Source organism: Micropterus dolomieu, linkage group LG12, assembly GCF_021292245.1.
Source record: "Micropterus dolomieu isolate WLL.071019.BEF.003 ecotype Adirondacks linkage group LG12, ASM2129224v1, whole genome shotgun sequence".
Lineage (NCBI taxonomy): Eukaryota > Metazoa > Chordata > Actinopteri > Centrarchiformes > Centrarchidae > Micropterus > Micropterus dolomieu.
Genome location: NC_060161.1, coordinates 11,222,322 through 11,246,439, shown reverse-complemented (window position 1 = coordinate 11,246,439; position 24,118 = coordinate 11,222,322). Strand labels below are relative to the sequence as shown.

Sequence of the window (24,118 nt, the reverse complement as noted above, 5' to 3'; positions counted from 1 at the left end):
TGTCTGAAACAGCAGGTGAAAGCAAACTACAGGCAAAGCAGATTAAAACATCTTAAATCAGATTTTTTTTAAATCGAGTAATTGCTGATTAACTTATCTTAACAATGGGTCACATTTTTATAAAAACATGAAATGCGCTGGGAAATGTCTGGATGGAATTTACCATTGTTTATTCTGTGTGTTTGTTTCTTCCAGATCCCCACCTGCCACCACGATGATGGAACCCATTCCTGCATAAAACTTTGTGGCCTATAAGTTTCAGGAGGAGCATGGGTTTACGCTGACACCATGAACGCATTGTATGCTCCAGCGGACGAAGGCAAGCTCTGATACCCGTCTACTTTAAGGCTCCCTCTCTCTTTTGTTCATTTTCTTCTGCTTGCACTCCCCTCAAAGAAAGATCACAATCGGATAACTCTTCCCCCAAGCATTTCGGCAGCAGCTTTTTCCTAGAAATTGCTCTGAGATCTGGATTCTCAAGAAGATTCTATTTTCAGTCCAGGATAGACCAAGAGGCTTTTGAAGAAACGACTGTGTTGAAATTATCATATCCCCCCTCTTTTACTCTCCCACTATTCCTCATTCCTTTCCTCCAAGTCCCAGAGGCACCAACTGATGGAGAGACGAAGGAGAGAGTCAGGATAAGGGCGAGAATTAGAGCATCAGAGAGAAGAGGAAAAACCTGCTGATTCATCTGGAAAAGTAGTAGAGTAGGGCCCCTCTGAGGATTACTTTACCCAGTGAGCTTTCTATCCCAGTTCAGTGATATATAATAATTGTTCTTTATATTAAAAATATCTTAGCCACTGCAAAGCTAGGCCTTACTTCTCTGGTTTATCAGACCATTAGGCATCAAGCAGAGAAGGGGACACTTGGGAATTTTGAGCATGACAAGGGGGTTAAGATTCTTGTATTGGCCCCTGTGGCCTCTGGCCCTGTTCAGCCTGCTCACTACAGTGAAGATGCTGGAATTTGGCGGGGCGCCCGGCCAGTGGGCACGCTACGGACGCTGGGAAGCTGGATCAGTGGGAGAGCTGAGCTTTAGTCTCAAGACCAACATCAGCAAAGCCTTGGTACTCTACCTGGATGATGGCGGCAACTGCGACTTCTTGGAGCTCCTGATCGCTGGTGGGCGCCTCCAGCTGCGCTTCGCCATCCACTGTGCCGAGCCGGCCACATTGCACATGGAGACACGCGTGAATGATGACCGCTGGCACATGGTCTTGCTCACCCGCAACTTCCGTGAGACCCTCCTGATGGTGGATGGTGAGACAAAAGTGGCTGAGGTCAAGTCCAAGAGGAAGGAGATGGCGGTGGTGAGTGACCTGTTCGTGGGTGGGATCCCGCCTGATGTGCGCCTCTCTGCACTGACGTCCAGCACGGTGAAGTACGAGCCACCTTTCCAGGGTTTGATCTCCAATCTGAAGGTGGGGGAGATGCCTCCTTCTTTGTTAAATAGCCAGGGCATTCAGAGCGACCTGGAGTACCTCTGCACCAAACAGAACCCGTGCTTCAATGGAGGGTTTTGCTCTATTCAGTATGGAGAAGTTCACTGTGACTGCACCCACACTCGCTTCAAGGGGAAGTACTGCAAGGAAGGTAAGGCACCATCATTCTGTACCTACCCTGATTTTGTGCATTGTTCCTGTGCGGTGCTTGTGGCTAGTAGGGTATGCTCCCCGGCATTGCATGGTGAAGCTAACTTAAATCTTTTGTTAGTAAAGATGTGCTTGGTTATTAAAAATCTCTATTTAGTCATGAGATGTTGGCAATTCGGCCCTAACCTTTAGGAGGTTTTTGGACATGTTTTAGCAGTTCATTCTTCTCAGGGGTCAGTGAGAGGTTCTGCAAAGTAATAGTAATGCAAATTGTACTGTTGTGATGTGTTTAAATTACATTGAAATTGTCTGTCGTTGACTTTTACCAAGTCTTTTGCAGAGAAGTCACAAGGGATTTATTTCTTTGGTGTGAGGCAGTAGGATGTCAGTGCTCTGCAGGATTTAATAGTTGAGGTGTAGACCTATTGGAGGCTAAGATGGATAAGGGTAAGGTGCTCTCTGAAAAGGCAAAAACTTCTTTTGCTTGAAAGATTGAGTTGTAGAAGAAACAAAAACACTTTCTTAGGGATTATGTGAGTTTTAGATGTGGCATAAGTGCTACTTTGAATGTGGCTGGGACTTACAAAACACAATACTTAACATCAAAGGTGCTGAATATCTGAACAGAATATTTCAAATGCAAAACCATTACACTTACATTGTAGGTCTGCTTTCAACTAGCTATCTTTCTCTGTATTTCTTTCTTCATTCTTTTTTATTCTTTCTCTCTGTCTTCTTTCTTTCTTTCTTTCTTTCTTTCTTTCCAAGCCTATTGTCTCTGGCGTACACCCTGCTCTTGCCTTCATTTGCTCTTGGGATGTGCTCCTGTGCTGTCAGCTCATGTCAAACTCTGTTCTGTTCTACACCTCTGGCTCCCTCCTTCACTGACACATCCCATTTCCATATCTATGGGTTTTCCCTCTCCTTCACTTTTATCCATCTCTGTGTCTCTTCGTCCCGCAGTATTTCCTTCACCCGCCTCTTACCTTCCCTTCTCAAGGCTATCTGGGCTTTCCATCTCTCTTCAGCCTCCCCCCACTTCTCTGTCTCTCCCAAATTCCCCCCCTTACTCCACTTATCTCTCTTTCACCTTTCCCCGCTGTCAGCACTTCCTACTCCTGCCTCTCCTCACTGCACACTTATCTCCCTCTTCTCTTTCTTTCAAACGGACTGCATCTCCACACCTTGCTTGTGAATTCTCTCTTTCCCTATGCAGCCATCAAAATTGCTTGCTCTGTTTTGATCATTTGTAATGGGGGAGAAGCCTTTTTTCCTACATTATCTCCATTTTTTTGGTTTTATTATGCACTATTAATATTGCATCGCAACCCCCATAATACTGTAATCAATAGACTCAGTGGCTCCTACCTTGTCCTGAGTGATGAAATGACTTGTAATTTATGAATCTTCAAAAGGTAGATAACTACTTTGCCAGCAGTTGTGTGTCAATTGTTTGAAGTCTTGCATTTTTGTGGCACTCACAGATAAGCTCTGACGAAGAAATCAACCGAAAGAAAATAATTTGTTCAACTTTTTTGTTGGGAGGATTGCTTTTGATAGATCTGAAAAAAATGGAATAAAATCAGCATGATTCAGATCAAAGCATTTAAGTTGTTTTGATGTAGAAAGTCCAGAACAGTATTGAACAGCTCCAGATGCTGTATTGTTTTTCGCCTTTTACTCTCTGAAGGAGCCAAGCAAAAGCAGATGAGATATTGCTGTTCAGAGACCCTATAGCACAGCACATGATGTCACTGCTGGACAGCCATGTAGGTATGTCTGACTTTCTCTTTCTTGCTGTCTCTCGCTCTCTCTCTCTCTCTCTCTCTCTCTCTCTCTCTCTCATATTTCTCCGTTCCTTTAATTCTTCAAGCCTTTTCTCCCTCTCTCTACGTGTGCCCTGTGTCAGATTGCTGTGTGATTGCTGGAAGCAGATACTGCTGCCTGCCTCTTGGCTAAATTGAGAGCAGAATACCAATGCAGTGCTACAGTGACTGCAGGAAACATTTGTCCTTTTGAAATGGAGAGAGAGAGTAAGATAGAGGGTGAGGATGGAGATGGCGGTAAGGAGGAGAGAAACAAAACAAGAGCAAAAGGGGAGAGAGCGATGGCTGAACAATATTGGGAAATGGAGATGAGAGCAAGAATAAGAAAGACAACATGAAGATATTAATTTGCTCAGTGATGTTCTTTGGTTTGGGGACTGTTAATTGGGTCATTATGGCTGACTTCCAGTGCAGCGGTGTATTTATTCCTTTTATCTAACACGTGGGTGGGAATGTAAAGGTCTCTCTCTCTCTCTCACTTGTGTTAAGGCACTTTAGATGTCTGTACTAACAAATCCACATCTCGCTGTGTTAGCTCTGTGGTGAAGGGGCCATGTCAAAGGAAAGCTTAGTTTTAAAGGGCTGCATGCCAGCTCACTTCAGAGGGGAAGAGCGCATCATTTCGTGGGAACATTTTTAATGATGAGATGTGGCACTTGCAATATATTAATGTGTCTTGTTGTAGATGATTCATGATGTGCTACTTGATCATTAAGCATTCAGCTGATGCTCTTCTTCACAGAGATTTACCATCAGTAGAATAAGCTTCAATTCCCAGACCACTAAATCTGCAAACACCCAAAAATATGTAGCGCGCAACGATCTCAGCAGAAGTTCTGTACATTGTTTTCATGGCAATGCAATTATTATTTTATAGTAGCTTCTCAAGTCACACACAAGTGTTAAACAAATATTAATCGGTAGGTTCACCAATGCAACACATTTTCCCACTAGGTAACTACCCATGTGGATGGTTTTGCTTACATGTAAACATGTTTTGAGATATCAACAGTATCTATCACTTTTAATACTTCTGGTTGATATTGTGGCCAGTGTTGGATTTTAGTTGGATTTTTGCATCCATGTCATGTCATTTCTTGGTTTGCGAGGCATTCAGTTCAGTGGAATAGACAACGGCCATTTCTGTCTTGTTTCATAGCAAATCTATTGTTATGAGAAAATAACCAAAGTATATTTGCTGTCATGGTTTTGGGGTGAAAACAAAAATCTCAGAGATGGGTATCTCAAAACCTGGGCAAATTAAACTTAAACAACTTGTATGGTTAGATACTTCTAGAGGTAAGAGATAAGCAATTTATTTGTTATTTGGTTTAACTGACCTTTTAAGATATTAATTCCAAAACCAGAGATGCCTAAAAATAAAGGCAAAAGCACAGACATTAAGTGAAATGTCATGAAATATCAAATGCAAAAATATATTTGAGGATGTAGCATTTTCTGATCGTTTTGTTGAATTTACGGATGTAATAATAGTAAATAGATTTTTTGTTACAGTATTTGATCCATTAATTCAAACATGAAGATGCATGCAGTATGGGTAGCAGCTCATTAGCAGAGAAACTGTTTGTGAAAAGATGCCAAACCAGCCTGTTCACATGTGGGTGGAAAAGGAGCACTGGGATGTGAATCACCAAAACAGTGGCTAATGGGCTTTTACAGAAAAAAATAGATGCATTTCATGGAGACCAGATAATTATACAAAATTGTTGGACAAATATAAGGTACCCATCCTTCAAAGAGCCAAAGACAAGACTTTTAGGATTGTAAAGAGGCTGAATGTTAATATTTAAATATAGTTTGATAGTATGCTGAATAATATCCTGTTGTTTACTTTTGATATGATATTCAGTGTAATTCCAGTGACAGAACAAGTACAAAGATTTACGCCTTTAGAACTAGTGTAACAGCTTAATTTTGCCGGGCACGTCTCTATGACGTCACATCTTCAACATGACTTTTTTCTGTCCTCCTTCATACCTCACTCGGAGAAGTTTCAGAAGCAGAGCGTTTTGCCTGCCAGATTTTGTTGATTTGGTCATTTATTTCTTGATTTTTGTGCTTCTTGTACCATGGGTAAGTAGGCTATGTAGTTAAAGGCTTTCTGTTTTTGTTTGTTGTTGATATATGATCTGTCTGCACGGAGTGTTTTATTTTGAAAATTGACCGGATACTCTATGCTGTTTCTGTCATCCCCCAAAAGCAAAAAATCTCTTTAAAAGCCATTGTGCACAGTTATGTTGAACAGTCGAGTAAACACACTTTGTATTGTTATATAATTATTTTGTTTTTGCTATGTTTTACAACAATTAAGGTTTGATTTTAAAAATTGGGAATAAAGTCTAGTCTTTAATGCCAACATATAAAGCAGCATCAATAACAGTTCAGCCTGTCTTCACCAGAATTGGCCATATAGGTCGATTATGCAGCAACATATTTTCGTTACTGTTAGGCCGTGACCAGAGGTGGGTAGTAACGAGTTACATTTACCCCGTTTCATGTACTTAAGAAACTTTTTTAATTAAATTGTCAGAGTAGTTTTAATACATCATACTTTTACTCTTACTTGAGTAGTTTTTTAAGAGAAAAATCATTACTTTTACTCCACTACATTTGGACACATTCATCGCACTACTTTGCTAATTATTTATTTATTGCAGTCAAGCATCCCTATGACTTTTTATATTTTTTAACAGTCTTTACTTATTGGAGTACTAACCGACTTTAATATTAATGCAATATTTTATTATCACACTTGATGTATACACGCCAGGAATATTGTCCTGGTGTAAACGTGGCAGGTTATCTAATGAGGAGATGATTACTTTAGTTATTATTATTCATTTGTCATTTCATCACAAATCACAAAGTGTATGTTCACTTCTTTACCTTTACCTGATGAAGACCATCTGAAATAATTCAAGTCACATCCGTATCAAATAAAAGACTTGGGGAAATTGTTTTTTTTTTTTTCTTAAGTTACTTACTAAGTTACTCACTACTCAAGTAATTTTTTTATTAAATACTTTTGTACTCTTACTCAAGTAGTTATTTTGATGAACACTTTTACTTCTACTTAAGTACTTGTTTTTGCAAAGTAGCAGTACTTTTACTTGAGTACAATTTTGAGCTACTCTACGCACCTCTGGCCGTGACCCCTAGTGACTGTATGACTGAAGCAAAGGAAGAAGTCATGTGACATAGTATAAAGAGCGTGTAAAGCTTGATTTATACTCCTGCGAAGGGCCTACGTGCGTAGCTTCGCTGTAGGCTATGCACGTAGCCAGGCATTTATACTTGTGCGTTGGTGTCTCCGTCATTCTGCAATTACACCCCTAAATGTTAGTCGGCACTGGGCTACAGTGTCCGCTGTGTTGACTTTTGCTGGCCAAACAGGCTAACTTGCGGTTTAGCCCTCCGCTAACGTACTTGGGGGTAAAATTGTATATAGCTGGTATATACTTTTACAATCGACCGAATGGGTCACATTCTGATAGTAAAACGAGTCATTTCGCTCGATTGACAATCAACCTATTTTGTTGTTTAAGTGTGAGGATGTGTTAAATAGATGGACAAGACACTGAGCCCCCCCCCCCCTGACTGACAGCCGCAGTATGCTCATGAATATGAGGCTCTGGAAGAGGCAGGCTTTGATGTACACATTAGAGCATGCCAGTAGAGAATGACACAAAGACGTTTATTTCAAGTCTGCCTCAAGCAGAGATGGAAAGGAAAAGGGCCAAATTTCAACCATGTGATCTTAACCACATTGTGTTGCATAAATCTTCTCAAAGGATACACATTCAACAAAAACACTTGGACAGCCTGTAGTGCAGTTTGGACAAATGAAAGAAACAGAAGCTATTAGCCACAAAGGTCTAATTTACTTCAAAACTATTTTCTTCCAGATTTTTGAAATCCTTTGCTGTGATGAACGTCAGCCCGAAGTGGTATCAGTAAAATCAGAAAATTTAATATGACAGCGGTTTTGCAATTTAAAGAGGTTGTACCATCTCATCTCCCTGAAGCACTGTTTTTTTCATTTATTTTTTTTTATACCCCACCACTCCCTTTGGTAGAGCCTGTATCTCCTGTTGCATTCATGTGAATACCACTGATCTCACTCAGCTGTTAGCACTCTTCATCCATGTCTGGCACTGACAGGTTTTAGGAGTTTTGCTCATTTACACTAATATTGTTCAGGCCAAGTGGGAGATTGTTCAGAAATGGATGAAGGTTGAAGGTGAACATCGAACAGTCAGCCTGGTGATTTAAAAAAAAAAACAGACCTCTGATATCACTGACAAAATCCAGAATTTACCTCACAAATATCACAGTGAATGCTCACAGAGAAGTACCTGAAACATTCCTGTATTTGTGTAGATGTACCTTCCCTGCTGTAATAATCAATTCTGTTCCCAATTAGCATGCATTTTGAAGTAGTTATGGGCAGGCCTTTTTCCATTAGGGGTTGTAATTAAAGCCGCTATGTGCCTCTGTGGGCCATTGTTTTTTCCTAATTGATGCTGGCCCTGGCTTTGTTCTCTGATGACCCCGAAATGGCAGTGCAGGGCAAGGCAGCCATGAGCTCTCAAATCAGAATAATTAGAGGTTAAATTAATTTTTGAAAATGACTGCTGTGTTATTAATACATTCATTTGCTCAGCAAACTCAACAGTCTTTGCTGGTGTCACGAGGCTGCATTTGAACCTAACTTTAAAGCTATCTGTCATATTGTTTGTATGTTTTGTATTGCTCATTATATTGCAGTATATATTTGCCGTATTAAACCACTGATGATCAGCAAATATAAGATGTTGAGGCGATGTTAACTTAGTCTTTCACATCTTATTTTGTTATTAAAACCACCTTCATATTTGCTAAACCTATCACATAATAATCAGGTTCCTCTGGCTCCTACTACTGCTCCTATGCCATTTGCAAAAACTCACCGCTCCATTCCGATCTTGGAATTCTGATCTTGGAATTTTGATCTCCCACTTCCAATCTTCAGCACAACTTCAGAGGTTTGGCAAACATAACGTCTGAGAAACGTATCATAATAACTTATGAGGGGGACAGTGGCATACTAGCCTCACATCTCTGTCTCACGCGATACTGTAATCCATTTAATATTATTAATTTAATAATTTGTCTACCTAGGCTGTGTTAACAGTTGGCGGTTCAGACCCAAGGCCCGAATTATTTCAAGACGACTTTTTTTTTTTTCATTTTATTTGCATAGCTTGAATAACAGGGTATTACTCTAAGCTCTGGCAAAATGTGGGTGGCCTACACATGGTACTGTGCCTGAACTCATCCTTGACACTGACCGAAGACAGAAGCTATTACTGCTCCTCTGCTAACTTGCTCTTTATTGAATAATCTATAGATTGAGGTGTAATGCTGCATTATAATGATTACAATTTTGAGAGATGATCAGCAGTCACCTGTGGTTTACATTTGAAAAGTAGTTTTCCCTAACCCAATCAGTTATAAGGCATAGGAGTGAATTTAGTCATTTTTTTCAGCTTTTGTCACAGAACATTGGATGTTATCTGTCTACATTGGCCTGTTCTCTGGCGGTGGGATTAACACTATTTGACCATTTATAAGGTAAAAAGGTTGATGCAGCAGCCCTTTTCCACTTGGCAGCACCATGTAGGGAATTGTTCAAAAGCAGCTGCTTAGCTCATCATTGCTCACCACTCTCCAATTCACTTTCATCATCACTTTTTATCATATACATTGGAATAAAGCAGAAACCTGGGTCCCCGAGAAGCCCTGCAGTTAACCGGCCTGCACCCTACATGTTGGAAAGGCACCCCCTCCTTAAATAAAGGAGCTGTGACCTCAGGCGCGCCTCTGGCTGCAGAGTGAGAGAGACCGCCAGAGACAGAGCTGCGTTCAAGGTGTCAAGGCGTCAGCTTCAAACACACACTGTCCTTTTTATAGCCTGTGGAGATGTTTTAACACAGTCTGCCATGAACAGATGCTATTTTACCCAACAGGCCAGAGTAATCTGGGTTTATCAGCTGTTGTAATTCATGAACGATGAGGGCTCAACACCCCTTTTAACACCACAACACCCATGAACCTTTCATTTTATATGCTGCAGCTCTACATCATTTTTAGCTAATGCTTGAACATTGTTTGTTTTTTTAAAATATTAAATTACATTCATCCAGAAAGAGGAGCTCAGATGTGATGTTGAAAACAGCCTTGTGACAAGAAGCACCTTCAACACCTTCATACGCATTGACATTTTGTAAAACAGCCCCACGTTCATTTGATGATTATCATAAATTATTTTATGAAAAGACATTTAACAGAGAACTATTATTTAAAATGCATCAAAATCATCAAAAGGGCTGCATAAAGGCATTTTAAACTGTGCCAAACTATCATTGGCACAATATCTAGTCTCTATTCCGCAGTTGAATAGTTTGTTTTGGGCATAAATAATTTCTCTTGAACCCTGTTGCCTCCTGTTAGAAATAAGTCAACATCCTGTCCTTCAGTTCATTCTCTGGCATTGCTTGTAATCCTGAAAGCTTTAGCTGCATTTGTACTGAAAGAACAGCGTCTTTGTGTTTCCGTTGTGACATAACATTATGTCACAACAGCCCATACATTGGGCAATAAAGCATTCCAGTCTATTGAACCTGATGCCACAAAATGCAGAGTGCAGGAACTGTCAAAATGATATTAGTGTTAATGCAATACTTTAAATGTCCCTGAATGTGAGTTGAGCGAGTCGGGACATTAAATTTTAGTGGTAATAGTTGGGGTAGGTCTGTGACAGAACAGGGCTGGGGCAAAGAGCAGAAGACACCAAGGAGAGTCATACGTCACAGTGATAATGTGATAATGTCTCCCTGTGGCACTCACCCCCATTCTGATGAAGTGCTTTCAGAAACAACATCCCAGGCAGCCTGGACCTTGAACAGGTCCACAGAGGATGCCTTCTCACTCAGCCCTCACACACCTTGAGAAAAACAACGTCTACATCAGAATGCTGATTGTGGATTTCAGCTCAGCATTCAACACGATCTCCCCCATTCAACTGATCGGAAAACTTAGCACTCTTGGTTTAAGTACCACACTCTATACTGGATACTGGATGTCCTCACAAACAGACCCCAGACACTTCGGATTGGCAGCCATTACTCCTCCACTTTAGTGCCTGAGCCTGAACCTGACTGGTCATCTCAGGAATGGCTACATTTCTTAAGGAAATCTAAGAAGGCAAAATCCCCATGCGAAATGCTTGTCAACTTTACAGAGGAGCATTAGAAAGCATCCTGACTGGAAACATCACCAGCTGCTATGAGATGTGCACAGCCCAGGACTGGAGGGCTCTGCAGCGGGTAAAGATCAGAAGATCATTAATACCCATCAAACATCAGTGAAGGCGTTGAGGTGAGGTGACTGCGCAGAACCCAAAGACAGTACCCACTTACAGCCATGCACGTGCAAAATAGTTTATTTCTGTGTATAATTTTATAATTTTGGTATATATTGTTTGCTTTGTAGCATAAAGGGAATTTATGCTACTCATCTTACAACCCTGTTGTAATATGACAATAGATTTACCTTGTACCTTGTAAATGGTAAATAATCTCCGTTTACAACCACACCAACCAACTACAGTGCTAAAGTTATGGATCTGATTGCTTGCTGGTGTATATCAAAGCTGCTGTGTTATTGCTCTTCTGCTGCTGAAGTGCGCTGTGCACTTAGTGTTTGTAATGTAGCCGTTGTTATCTTTCTATCATTATGGCTCTTTCTTTTCCTCTCTTCCTTCTGCTATACCCAATAAGCAATTCCCTCAATTACAGTTTGTGTTGGCTCGGGTAACAAACCAACACACAGAAATACGGAAATGGTACGAAAATATTTTACCAAGGTGCATGGTACTGTTAAACGATGAACGCCAACTCTGGGTCGGTTTTTGTAACTCAAGCACCTTTCCAATGTTGACCCACGCTTTCACACAACATGGAGTTTGTGTTGGGGTCTGTATTGGGCTTATAGCCGGTCATTTTTTGGTGTTAGCATACTCCCATTTCGTTATGTTTTTGTTGTGTGTAGTTCAGAGTTCAGAATTCAGAAACAGTACCATGGAGGATTGGGAGTGCGCATGAACGTTCTACATAAGCTAATGGATTTTGCAGACAATCCAACCCGATTTCTTCATATAGGAAGCAGCATACAGGAATGGTTGATTTTTATGTGAGGTTACAACCTGTTCACAAATTAATTAAAAAGTAATTAATTTCATTAAAGAACTATATACAGCCCCTTTAAGTGGTAGAGATTAATTTGCTTGATAAATGAGACATTAATAGAGCTGATCCAACCCCTTGATGGAAGGACTGAACCAAATTTAGATTTCCACTGGATGGACAAATTCAACTAGTGACAAAAATTTATAACCCTCTGAAATTGCACCTTACTTTACATTTTGCAAGTCTTTGTTTCAAACAGATTTAATAAATATCTACACTGTAACTCTCTAGCCGTCTCCTTCCTTTCTAACTGATCTACATTTTTGCTCACCCTTAACCGTTGTCCACTCGTACTTTTTTTTTCAACTCATGACTGTGTAGTCTTGACTTTTTGCTGGCTGAGCAATCCCAACTTCAAAGAACACATATGTGCCTGGGCCTCCATTCTGCTTTTGATAGATTCCCACCTTCCTCGAACAGACAGCAATGCAAAAATCCGCTCTTTAGGCATGGGTGCCCAATGTTCCTCAATTCCATATATTTTGATCAAAGGCTGTTGTGCTGCACACTTATCTCATTCTGTCTTGCCATGCTGTCTTCTTACATCTTGCTCTGATGCTTTGTTTTACATCTGTGCTTTTGCTTTTTGAGAAGGGAGGAAAATCATGTATTCATCTGCACTCTAAATAACAGATTCTGATCCAGTCTTATTCATAACCTGCATTTAAAAAAATAAATAAATCTGGTAACAACTGCTCCAGATGAGAGACTTCCTTAAATCCCTAATCCCCTAATTCCTGACCCTTTATTTCACTGTATGAACACTTTCATGCAGATTGCTTCCCCTTGCGGAAGCAAAAAGCAAGCATTAACGGATTTAAGTGTGAGGTTAAGTTGCCTGACTCAAAGGAGCCAGTGAGTTTTAAGCCTACTGTATTTGTTTAGATTTTTTATGATGCAATGGGGTGGCAGTATAAAATGTAGGTGGATTGGGTGCAGTCAAGCGAATGGCTTCCAGGGAGGGTGTCAATCCAATGTTTCCAGCCCACCACCTTCTTCACCTTTTTCTCAGGTGACTCTTCAGTGGCTTGAAGGTCCCTGTCTGCATGATCGGACGTCACATGCAATTAAAGACTGCTCTCTACACCTGCTGTCACTCCACAAGCGGAAAAAGTGAGCAGGAAGTTTCACACATTGCTGTCACATGCCACTTGCTATACATGCCCAGTACGTTTGAGCTGTAGGAGAAACAGTAGGCCCAAAACAAAACTAACAAAAATCAGTCTCTGTGACGTTAAAAGCTTTATAACTGTATGTTTTCCTTGTTGCATTAAATAAGTGCTCAGCATGCTGAGGTTCCACAAACCAAGTGTCATTGCAGTGTCACAGTGTGCTTGTTGTAATACAACCATTTTATACAGTATTTATAGATGAGACAATTATTGATCATTTGCAAACTTCTATGTAAAGATTTTTTTAATAATAGATGAGAAAATCAGTTGTTTTAAATAATAGATGAGAAAATTCATGTGCATCTCATTGCAAAACAGGCATTAAAACACACTGCTGGAGTACATTAGACTGCTCTTCAAATGCAGTAATAAAGCAAATCAATAAGGGATTCTCTGATGGCTTGTTTGTACTGTGTTGGCTATGCACCATCAGAATCCTAATGTACTAACGTCAATGGATTTAATTTTATATACATAGATTTTTGAGTGTCCAGAACAAAACTTTTAGCAATTAGGCTTGATTTTATTTACTTTTTTTTTATCTTCAAGGTCCCCTGACTATTTGTGTACGCTGTTAACAGACAGACGGCTCCCCGGAGGCTGCAGTCACCAGAAAGGGGTTATTATCAGCCGCACAGTCAGACATGTTCTATTTCAATCTGCTCCCGCTTCCTGGCATATGTGAGCTGACTGAGACCTTACCTCTAAAGAGAAATGTTTGTTAATGCAACTTTGTTATAAATTAGTTTTCTGTTTTCTATGTTTCTTCTGTGGTAGGAATGAGCACTGATATTAGATCACTTTTTGCTAAATGTTCTGTGTTAATAAGACATTCAATTTTATTACAGTAATTTGTTAAGATATTAAGGTGGTTAAAGTTCTTGTCATGAATGCTAGGATGATAAAGGTAGGATCTTGAAGGAAGAATATTAGCAATCCATTTATGTTCCATACCCATTTTAAAGTGGCTATTGTATATGCTGTATCCGTTGGATAGCAATTTACTTTGGAACTATGTTTTCTCAACCGTTATACCGTTTTCCTACACATAAGCTCGACTTGGCTGCACACTGTATAAAGGTAATACACTGAGTATGGATAAGTACCTCATAGAGACCCACTTCAAAAATCCTTACTATACCTTTCAGGCCTACATAAAATATTTCTAGTTTATTCTTTTATTGTGAAATTATTTGCACCTGGTACTTCTTTACCATCTGTATTCTAGTGGTGTGTTTACTTATACGCTCAAATGTTTTAATCCTGGTTCAACCATGGAAAGCACTTAGTGACTTTGTTTTATAAATAAAGTTTAATATGAATTGTTCCATATCTTAGCAGCTGCAGCAACACATTTTTCACGCTGAACTCTTTAATTAGTTTTAAACAACTTAACATTTTACAAGAGTGTCCCATTGTGTTCATTGTTTGTGTTAGTCCAGCAACTTGAGTCACAGTCACGTTGTGTTTTTCGAGGGGCAAAACCTCAATGAAGCAAACCTAAGCTTGGTTTATTGCGCCTGCACGTGCAAGGATCTGGAAAGAAACTTAAAAGCTAGGTGGGAGAGAAAGATAGCGAAGCAGTGGACACCCCTCCTTCCTAGCAGCGAACTGTTAATCTCAGTCAACCAGTTTTGCTCTGTAACCCCAAGCTGGTGCTAAAAATGATGACTGACTGTATTGTGACTGATAAGAGATCCTTGCAACTTCATGCATGAGGTGACCCCCTATGGCCCTCTCCTGATTGACAGCTTGTTTGTGCATTGAGTCATAAACATGCTACATGGGGAGGCAAGGAAGAAAGGTTGGGGGGAAAAACTTAGAGCAGGGTGACAAAGGCATGAAAGCATGGAGGAGTGTTAGGTCCACATTGAGGCTCCAAAGACATTGCTGTTGACACAGACTATGGGAAAACCCTCACCATTCCTCAGTGCCTGCACTCCTCTTGGGATGCTACTTCAATCAAACACCTGCCAGCTGAGCTCCAAAAGAGGACTCTAATCCCCCTCCCTTCGCTAGCAAGACCCCTGCTACTGTAATATGACAATATTGATATAGTGGGTAGAAACGTGCCCCAAAGCCCCGACTGAGTTTGGGCCACATTTGATACAGGTGCAAAATACTCGGCACTTCACTGAAGCATATAAAGGAGAGGCCTTGATCACAACATGTGCAACTCAAATTAGCCTTTGGAGACTACCTGAAGGAGCTAAGGTGCCATCACTGATATCTGCACAAAGGGTGGCTTTCATCATTATAGTATCTCCTGCGAAGCGGGCTAGTTCTGTGACATTTATGTATTTATTTAGCCTCCTAAACAGACGAGACCACCTATGTAGTTAATACAGCTCCGGCGACACCAAATTACTAGGAAATGAGGTCTGATTGCTGATGTGCCTGCTGCTCTAATGCCGTCACTCAAGTTGCAAGCTGTTTGCGCTTGTGTCTCATCAGAGCTCTCCCGCCTCGTTGCTGAGTGAGACTTGACAACATCGAGGACAAAACTCCCCCCCCCCCCCCCCCCCCCCCCCACATTACTTCCAATTTCCTTGAGCGTTTTCTAAAAGACATGACTAGGCTAATCAAAGAGCTGTGGTAATCTGACGCAATCTGTCCAGTTCTGTACGAGTGTGGAAAAGAAAGACGGAGATTTGGGGCAAAATTGCGACACGATTCCCTTTCTGTTCTCACTAAGTTATGATTAAACTCTGCATGTTGTCGCACCAGGTTATTGTAATGTAGGGCTGTCCCCGACTAAGGATTTACATAGTCGAATCAGAATTGCCAAGTCTTGCCTACAGTCGACTGATAGTCAAAGCTGCAGTCTGTATTTATTAGTCAGTGTAACTTACACTGTGCATTTACAGACCATTTTCTCTCTGCTCGTCTGCCATTCACCAGTCTTGACACACTTTAAAAACCTTTTATTAAAACCTTCTTTCTTTTCACAGCGTTATATGTTGATATTTATTTTGTATTAGGCTGTATGTTAACTTATTGGGAGAAAACTTGTAGTTTTATCACACATTGAGCACCCCCATATAGCCAAAATGGTATGATCCTAGTTTCATAACGCCGCCGCGAAGGACTGAGATTGACCGTTGAATCAATCAGGCTCCACCCATCGAAGCATCAAATCGTTAACTATTCAGGGTCAGCCCTATTGTAATGTAATGTAATTTTCTTACATGACAGGTGCCACGCTGCACAACAAACAGGGCAATGCCTGAGGTCCAAGGGGTCATAGCAATCAAAACACAAATAAGAGAGCCAAGTTCAGATATGGCCCTAGATAATCATAAAGAAGGGAATGGGACATAAAGGAGAACCAGTCAGGAAGGATGACATTATAGAGCATGCAGAGAGCTCAGAGATGTAAAGAGAGTGCTTTGGCTTATTGGTGGAGAGAAAGACATGACATAACAATGTGGCAGCGGCAGTCACAAAATCCTCCAACGCCTTAAGAATAGGCTTATGTGTTTGATGGATTGCCCACGGTGATATTTGTCAGGGAAAATGGAACAGCTTGAGGGGCACACTGTGAGTGCTGGGGGGCACCACGTAGGGATGCCAGCCTGTAGAATGCGTGTCTGCTGGAATGCTCAGAATTGCAATCAGGGGACATATGTGGGGAGTGTGGGTCTAGGTTTGTGAGGCTTTCCGCATGGCTTCTCTGTGTCTCACAGGCAGGTTCGTGGATGACATGGAAATGCTCACAAAAAAGGAAAAAGAAAGGTACAATAGGATCGTCTCTCAACATGTGCGTCCAGTTCCCCCGCTGACAGGACTATTGTTTCACCACACGGGAATGGACCTTGATGACCGGTTTCAGTTTCATCAGCATCAATATGACAATACGATAATGTGATGCAAGGAAACAGACTTTTTATTTTCACAATATCGAATAATTATTGTAATTATTCAATCTTTCCATGCTTTTGGAGCCGTCATCACAGCACAGAGTCGGATTTATTCACAGCCATCCTTCCCAGCGAAAGGACTTAATCACACATTTCCATAAACACACAAACACATTGACACACATCCTCTGGCATCTCTGCTCACAAGCCGAGCAGGGAAGGTAAATATTGACTCACAGTCTTCTCATTAAAGGGCTTTTTAACTATCAGAGCCTGAAAAGGACATATAGTACATTAATTGCAAATGGTAGAATGCCAGGGGCAGTGTCTGCTGGTGAAAATGACCCTTTATCTTCTCATTGCTCCCCTGTGTAGGCCTATTGCCCAAGGATAATTTAGACCGAAGGGGGGAGTCAGATTAGAGGTCACCCCGGTTAGGAATTACATGATTCCACTGTAAATGCAAAACATAGTTCATGTGAAAATAGGGTTAATCTCGTTACGCCAGGAGTTTATGCCAAGTTTGTACAATGAACACAGCTTCTAGTCCCATTTTCTCTGCCAGCTGTTGTCTCTGTGTTCCACTAAGCCACGCATTTTTTTTGAATCATCTTTACAGCTCGGAGTTACAATAAACATAATGCTTTCCCCCTAATGCTTGTTGTGTAGCCTTGGTTTAATTTAGGTCCACCATAGCAGCAAAGTCATACAAAGTCACCAGCATCAATTGTGTATTGTGAAATATTGTAAAAATGAGACTGCATAGTTAAAGACTTGAGCTCATGAATACAGAGAACAAGAACAAGAGCAAGCGAGAGCAAAGAGAGAGGGGATAAAAGGAATCACAATCCCAAAGAAAATTGTTCTGCTGTTCACATGTCTGATCAAGCTTAAAAAATGCTATTACTCTATTGTCACAGGAGCTGTTCTCCCTGGCTTAGCTCTAGAAGATGCACTGACCTTTTCAACACTTTAACACATCAGGTCTATTACGCGCAGACAGTTCACCTCTCCCTTTTTCCTTGTGAGAGGATAATACCGGCTCCCCCTTTTTTATTGTGATGAAAAGGCAGAGCTGGCTTTAGTGTGATTTCATTTCCTCTGCTCTTGGAACTTCTAAAGGCAGAAGTCCTGACAGTCACTTTACCTGAAGGCAATCACCAGGAACCACCGTTGCTTTAGTGTGTGATTGAATACCAATAAATCTGACCCTCTTTATTTCCCCTCGAACACAGAATAGTGAAGGGATGCCAGCTTGTACAGACAAGAGAGTGGATTATGTGCACTTTTAGCTACATGATCCTGTATCACCACGCAAAGCTTCTGTCAAATATGTAATGTAAGGGATTGAGTGAAGGTAATACTGTAATCAATATAAAGCTAACATTTATATTACCTCAGCCATTCTGTATGACCAAAGGATTGTCTGCTCTTTTCTTTGACTTTTCGTTGCCACAGGAGGAGGTCAGAGCACTGAGACCATGGTGACTCAGAACTGCGTCTCCAGTCTGCATCCCACATCAATCCACTTCTATTATGCCTGTTTTTTGTGTTTTTCTTTTTCATTTGTTGATTTTGGCTTATGTATACAATAAGCCTAGACAATCATCTTCATCATTCTGTCCCCCTTGAGTTTCAAAGATTAAACCATGACGCATCCATCTCAGAATGGCTTCCTGGGTGATTTAGTAAAGTGAGGGCAGATGGGTGTGAGGATTAATGCCATGTTTTATTTGTGCTGCTAATGACAAAGAGGCTGTTTTGGCCCGAGGGGAGATGAATCTTAAAGTGGTCGGGCAAGATTTTGACCAAAAATAAGCGAATTTCCAGATTACTTCTGAGGCAATGAGACACAATAGTCACACCCACATTACTAGTAATAAATGATCAACCTGGTATTATCCTTTTATCCTCTCCCACTGGGCTGTTAACGTTGAGCTATGACTGTGCTGGATTTTTACCAGTGTGACACATTTATTATATAAACTTAAACAGACTCTTTTCAGTCTTTTGCGATTTTAGTCACATACAAACATGCGTGTAGGGACACAGATCAGCTAGAGATGGATCGGTTTACTCTGTCTGTCTTCAGCCAAGCTTCTACTGTGATATGGCCTGGTTTGTCAATGATGTGTGTGCAGTGCTCTGTGTGTTTGTGTGTGTGTGTGTGTGTGTGTGTGTCATTGCACTGCACAGGTGGTGTGCAGCAGGGACGGGAGCAGGCCAGTGAGCAGGTAGAATACCACTGAGGTGGAAATAACACAGTTTGGATTACTCCGCTGCTCTGAGAGGCCTGGCGCGAAATGCTGCAGGTAGTGTTGACCGCACACTGTTGCTCCCCCTGTGCTGGACAAAATCTAGTACAGGTGCAGCCGTGTGGCTTTGTATATGTGGGTATGACATGCAGGTATTTGCTAACATGAAGGCACAAACAAGTAAACAAATAAAGATCCATATACCTTGCATACATGTAGCAATAATAACAATAGCAACCAGCAGTTTGACCGTTATGTTTTGTCTAGATTGGTGCTTGACGCCTGACACTTAGGAACCCATAGTAATGAAAGATAACATGTTACAGATAATATGGAATAAATGGAAATCAGTGGTTGTCCGGGAGTTAGGAAGTCTAAAAATGTATGGTATGGTTTGAAAAAATGTTTTCCTTCTAAGCAGGTTCATAATATATTCAGGCCAATTCAATATGCTATATGTGATATGCAGTAAATGGGCTAAATCAGTGTGGTGGTTCACCTGGATACTTTGTATAGAAAAATAATTATTGTGCAATTAATTATTGAGGGAACAGAAATTGGGCTGCTTTTTAATATTTGATGAATGTGTCCAGGAAGCTCCATTGTTCTCATGCTTTCACATGTTGCCACTGACCGAAGCCAACACACAGTGCCCAGCTGAGAGACCAGCTGCTGTTTCACCTGCATCTTAAATATCCAGGTGCCGCTGCCAAAGGCAATCATAAACGTATAATTGTCCAAGAGTTCCAGTTGTGCAGCAGCTTCAAACTCTGTGATTACACCAAACACTGGTAGCAGACAGATGAAGAAAAACAGCATTAATGAGAAATTCACAAACATTTACCAGCTGGTAAAAATAGTATATTCTAACACCCCGTGCTTAAGGGCCTTAGCTGCTGAAACATGTACAATACGCTTGACTCTGTCTGACCTGCATACATGAGTGATCAAGCTTTTTGGAGTGTGAAAGTTGCTATGAGGCAGAGGACGCGAATAAAGAGACCAGTCAACTCCCTTCTGTTGTGTCTTCTCTAAAGCCTTTCTTTTGTTCTAAGGTTTTTGGCAGCAAGCCTAGAGTCCAGTCAACTTTCCCTGCAGTGATTTGTCTGTGACACATCAGTAGCTCACAGAGCTGCTCGACGCTCTCATCTTAGTGAGTTTAGGGGGACGATGAGGGGTGAGCATGAGTGCCAGTGCTAGGTATCCTGTAAGGCCTGCCTTTGGTTCAAGCTGTCACATCAGAGGCGATTCTCATCAGCAAATAAGTCCATTTTCCCTAGCAGAAAGACAGACAGATCGATGGACAGAGACGCAGCTCAGCATGGGTATAATCCCACTAACCAACTGTACTGTAGTCTTCATCAGTTCTTATACTTCAGATTCAGCAGCAGGTAAAGTCAGGAAGCAGTCAATTGCATGGTGATGTTAAAAGAATGCGAACACATGCTGTCAGCCATAACACATGTTGAGGAAAATGTGAAATTGGTTTTGATAGAAAAGTATGAATACAATTGTCATGTGGGTATGTAGCAGAATTCAACAGCAGCAGAATTTAGTGAGACGAAGTGAGGAAAAATACATATGGTTTTAAATCATACAGAAGAGTAGTATAAACTTGAAAAATGGTAAATATCAGTATATTTTTGGAATATATAATAACAAAGAAACACATGACCATATGGGGAACGAATACATTTATGGCATGTGTTACAATAGGTAACAACATACAGAGAGCACGTACACATATTTTTAAATCCTGTACATCAAAATCAGAATCAGCTTTATTTGCCAGGTATTTGTACACATACAAGCAATCACTCAGGATTACTCAGGATTGTACATCACTCACAATGGGCTTACTCATAGAATAATACAATAATAAAATATAAAATAAAAAAAGGCAGACACATGCTACAGTATAGAGGACACATATATGCACACTATAAACTAACACAAAAACAATATAGACGGACTGAGACAATAGTGCAAAAAGCAGAGTGCAAAGGATGCAGGAGTGCATTATTATTATTATTATTATTATTATTATTGTTATTATTATTATGTAAATGTCGGAGGGTGGATGTGATATACAGATACACATGCATACATGTACACAATGCGATGGAGCATAGTGCAAAGCAAGTATTATGCGCAGGTGTTATGCTCTTGTGGTAGGTGGATTTAGTATACAGTATATACAATATGAAAATATAACAATATGAACAGCACTGATCATCATAGACAATAATATATATACAAATGATCACTAGTCTGTATATATTTAGAGTCATGTTAACATATCCATAGTGAGAATTAAATGTGTTTATTTTCAGCTGCTAAAATCAAAAACTCTGGGCATTCAAAAAGTCTCTACTGTACTGAAATGTAACAATGCGCAAACATACGGTATGTGGTTTATTGTAAATGTAAAATCATTCCAATGTTAGATATAATGGCCCACTATTATTATAGATCTGTATAAATGAAATTTAATTTAAATGGATTTTCTGGCTTTTTTCAGGTAGGAAGGCCATCATTGTGTCTTATTTCGCGCATATTTCACTTTTCCATTCTATATGTTTTACAGCGGTGGCTCTAACTGCTGTGCATCCCATAGAGCATTCTTTTTCAGTGACTCTCTGACTCCCTCTCTCGTGTACAAATCTACACACTGTCCCTTTAAATAACGCCCACGGCCCATTTCACTTTTACTCTGGTGAAAAAGACCCCCACACCAACTCCTTTCCTCAGTATCCTCCCTACGGTTCAATGACTACTGTCTCATTGAGGGATGGAGAACAGCCTATGTTCCCATTGCCACATCCACATAAGGGAATGATGAATGTTTCAGTCCGATGGGGGACAGGGGTTGTGGACGAGGTCAGGGGTTGGTTCGGGACAATAATGCGTAAATCTCAGGCAGCAATGGATGTTCCAAATCCCTAGCAAGAGCTGCAGTCCCCTTTTGGGTACAGCACTACCACAAGCCAAAACTAATTCCCTCAAACACATTCAGCCATTTCTGCAATGCTGTGGCTGGAGTGCATTTTACCCACAGTCTGTGACTAGCAAACACAAGGCACTCCATTTAGAAATCGCCTTTCTTTTCCAGTGTTAAACTTTTTAACAGAGATGAGCCTGTAAGAGTGGAGGTGCTTGCCGAGGAGACTTTCCAGCTGCATGTGCTACCTTGGCTTTAGATGAGATAGTAAAGTTCATATGTATAGGTTCTTTGCTGTGTACGCTGAAGTTTGTGCTTTCTGCCTCTGTGATCTTTGTGTCCTTGGTTTTCTTGATCATTGGGGTGAATAATCCTGTACACCATGTCTCAGGCTGTGTTCACACTGAGCATTTTCGGTGGAATTTGTGTGAACTCTGAAGCATTTATTCCATTAGTACGGGTCACTGGGGCAGGTCAGAACAATGCCATACAGTATTTTCTGATATATTCTAACATGGATGTCACCAAATACCTGCACCTTAGACGACTGAAAGTGCAAGACTAAGTCCTCTTACAGGAGAAAAGGTAGTGTGGTTCATAAAGAGGGAGGATGTATTCTGAAGAACAAGGATGCTTGATGGGTGCAAAATGAAAGGTGATGCCATGTGAGAGCTCCGAGTTATTCATTCTTGGAAAGTCGAGAAAATCAAATTGAAGGAAGGGTAGACCACAGTCTAGACTGAATGTCATATCCTGCTTTTGTTTCATGTTCCCATAACTAAAATGAAGGCCACAGACAAATCCTTTCGTATTTACCCAAAGCACAAGCCAGTACTCAGAACATTGTTTATCCCATTCCTGTATTTAGTTTGTTTCACTTTTATGACCATATCACTGATTTTTACTGGCTGCAGTTATGCATGTTTATGCATCTGCATGAAAGTGTAAATACTGTTTTTACAGAAGTGCTGTGCGCATAAAGTTATTATCACTCGATTCCCTTTGCAACAAACATGAATTATGGAATGCAAAATGGCGCTTGAAAACGCTCGAGGTAATTTACATCCACATTGAAAAACAATAGACATTGTAATAGCTTTCGAGTTGAGATCTATCTTTTCTCCTTAACATCTATCTTCCCTGCAATATTGGATTTCCAGCTGAGAGTTGAATGCAGCCCAAAGCAGCAACGGCAGCCGTCGTCCCACCTTACCCTCTTAATTTTCTTACATTAAAGACAATAAGATAATGGAGCTCTTGCTAGCAAAGAGCAGGTTAATAAACTGCAGGCCCATCCACTAGGCCACATAATGATTTTGATAGCAATAATTCCATTTATGACTAATTCAGAGAGAGGGAAAGGGAATTTGAAGGTGGGTGTGTTTGATAAATATTGAAGTCCCTCTCTTTCTGTTGAATTAAATCTCTTTTTACAGGAAAAAAAAGTCATACGGTTTGTCATATTTTGTGTTTGTTTGTCTTGTTATACAGAGTTACAATTCCTACAGTATTCAGCTACTGCAAGAATGAGTCTGAAAGTATTTCCCAGTCTTTATTACGCACCAGTAATACAAAAACATATTTGCATTGTACCACATCAGACCAAAGAAACATTTTACAGTAAAGTATCTTACTCATGTTGCTTACAGCACATGGTGAGCGAAACAGGCTCTTTTTAATGGTTGATACCTCAATGTAGCACTATGCAGTGTAGAGATTATTCCCAAAATGACTCTAATACCCCTGTGCTATGCAAATTAAAGTCAGTGACCGATATACTCATTAACAAAAGAGTAGAATGAGGTTCTTCCAAGATACGCTTTATAGGGTTTTTAGGCTACACAAGTGAAAAACATTTACATTTACCCCTCTTGATCGACTCCTTGCTAGTTTACTTGGACACCTTAACCAAAAATCCATCTGCCTTGCCTGGCAGACTGTAATGTACACATTAATTCTGACACTCATCACTTCCTGACTGTAGGGAGCTGAACTGCTGTGGGCTCACTGTCATCAACAGCTCTAGTCGAAGAGTGTGGTGGCATTTTTGGAGATCTATGAGGGTATTTATGAGCAGCTTGAAAAGGGCATTTAGCAGATTTATGGTTGACAAGGCTAAATGATCTATGGAAAACAGGGGGGGGGGGGGGGGGGGGG

The 24,118-nt window shown here is 40.6% G+C and overlaps 1 protein-coding gene across 1 annotated transcript in view; it reads left to right on the top strand.

Moving 5' to 3' along the window:
* Window positions 1-694: 694 nt before the first annotated feature.
* Window positions 695-24,118, top strand: part of nrxn2b (neurexin 2b) — a 578,222-nt gene continuing 554,798 nt past the window's right edge. The window contains exon 1 of the mRNA XM_046065329.1: window positions 695-1,599. Coding sequence (XP_045921285.1) covers window positions 888-1,599 — 712 coding nt within the window. The 5' untranslated portion in view covers window positions 695-887. The remainder of the gene's footprint in view (window positions 1,600-24,118) is intronic.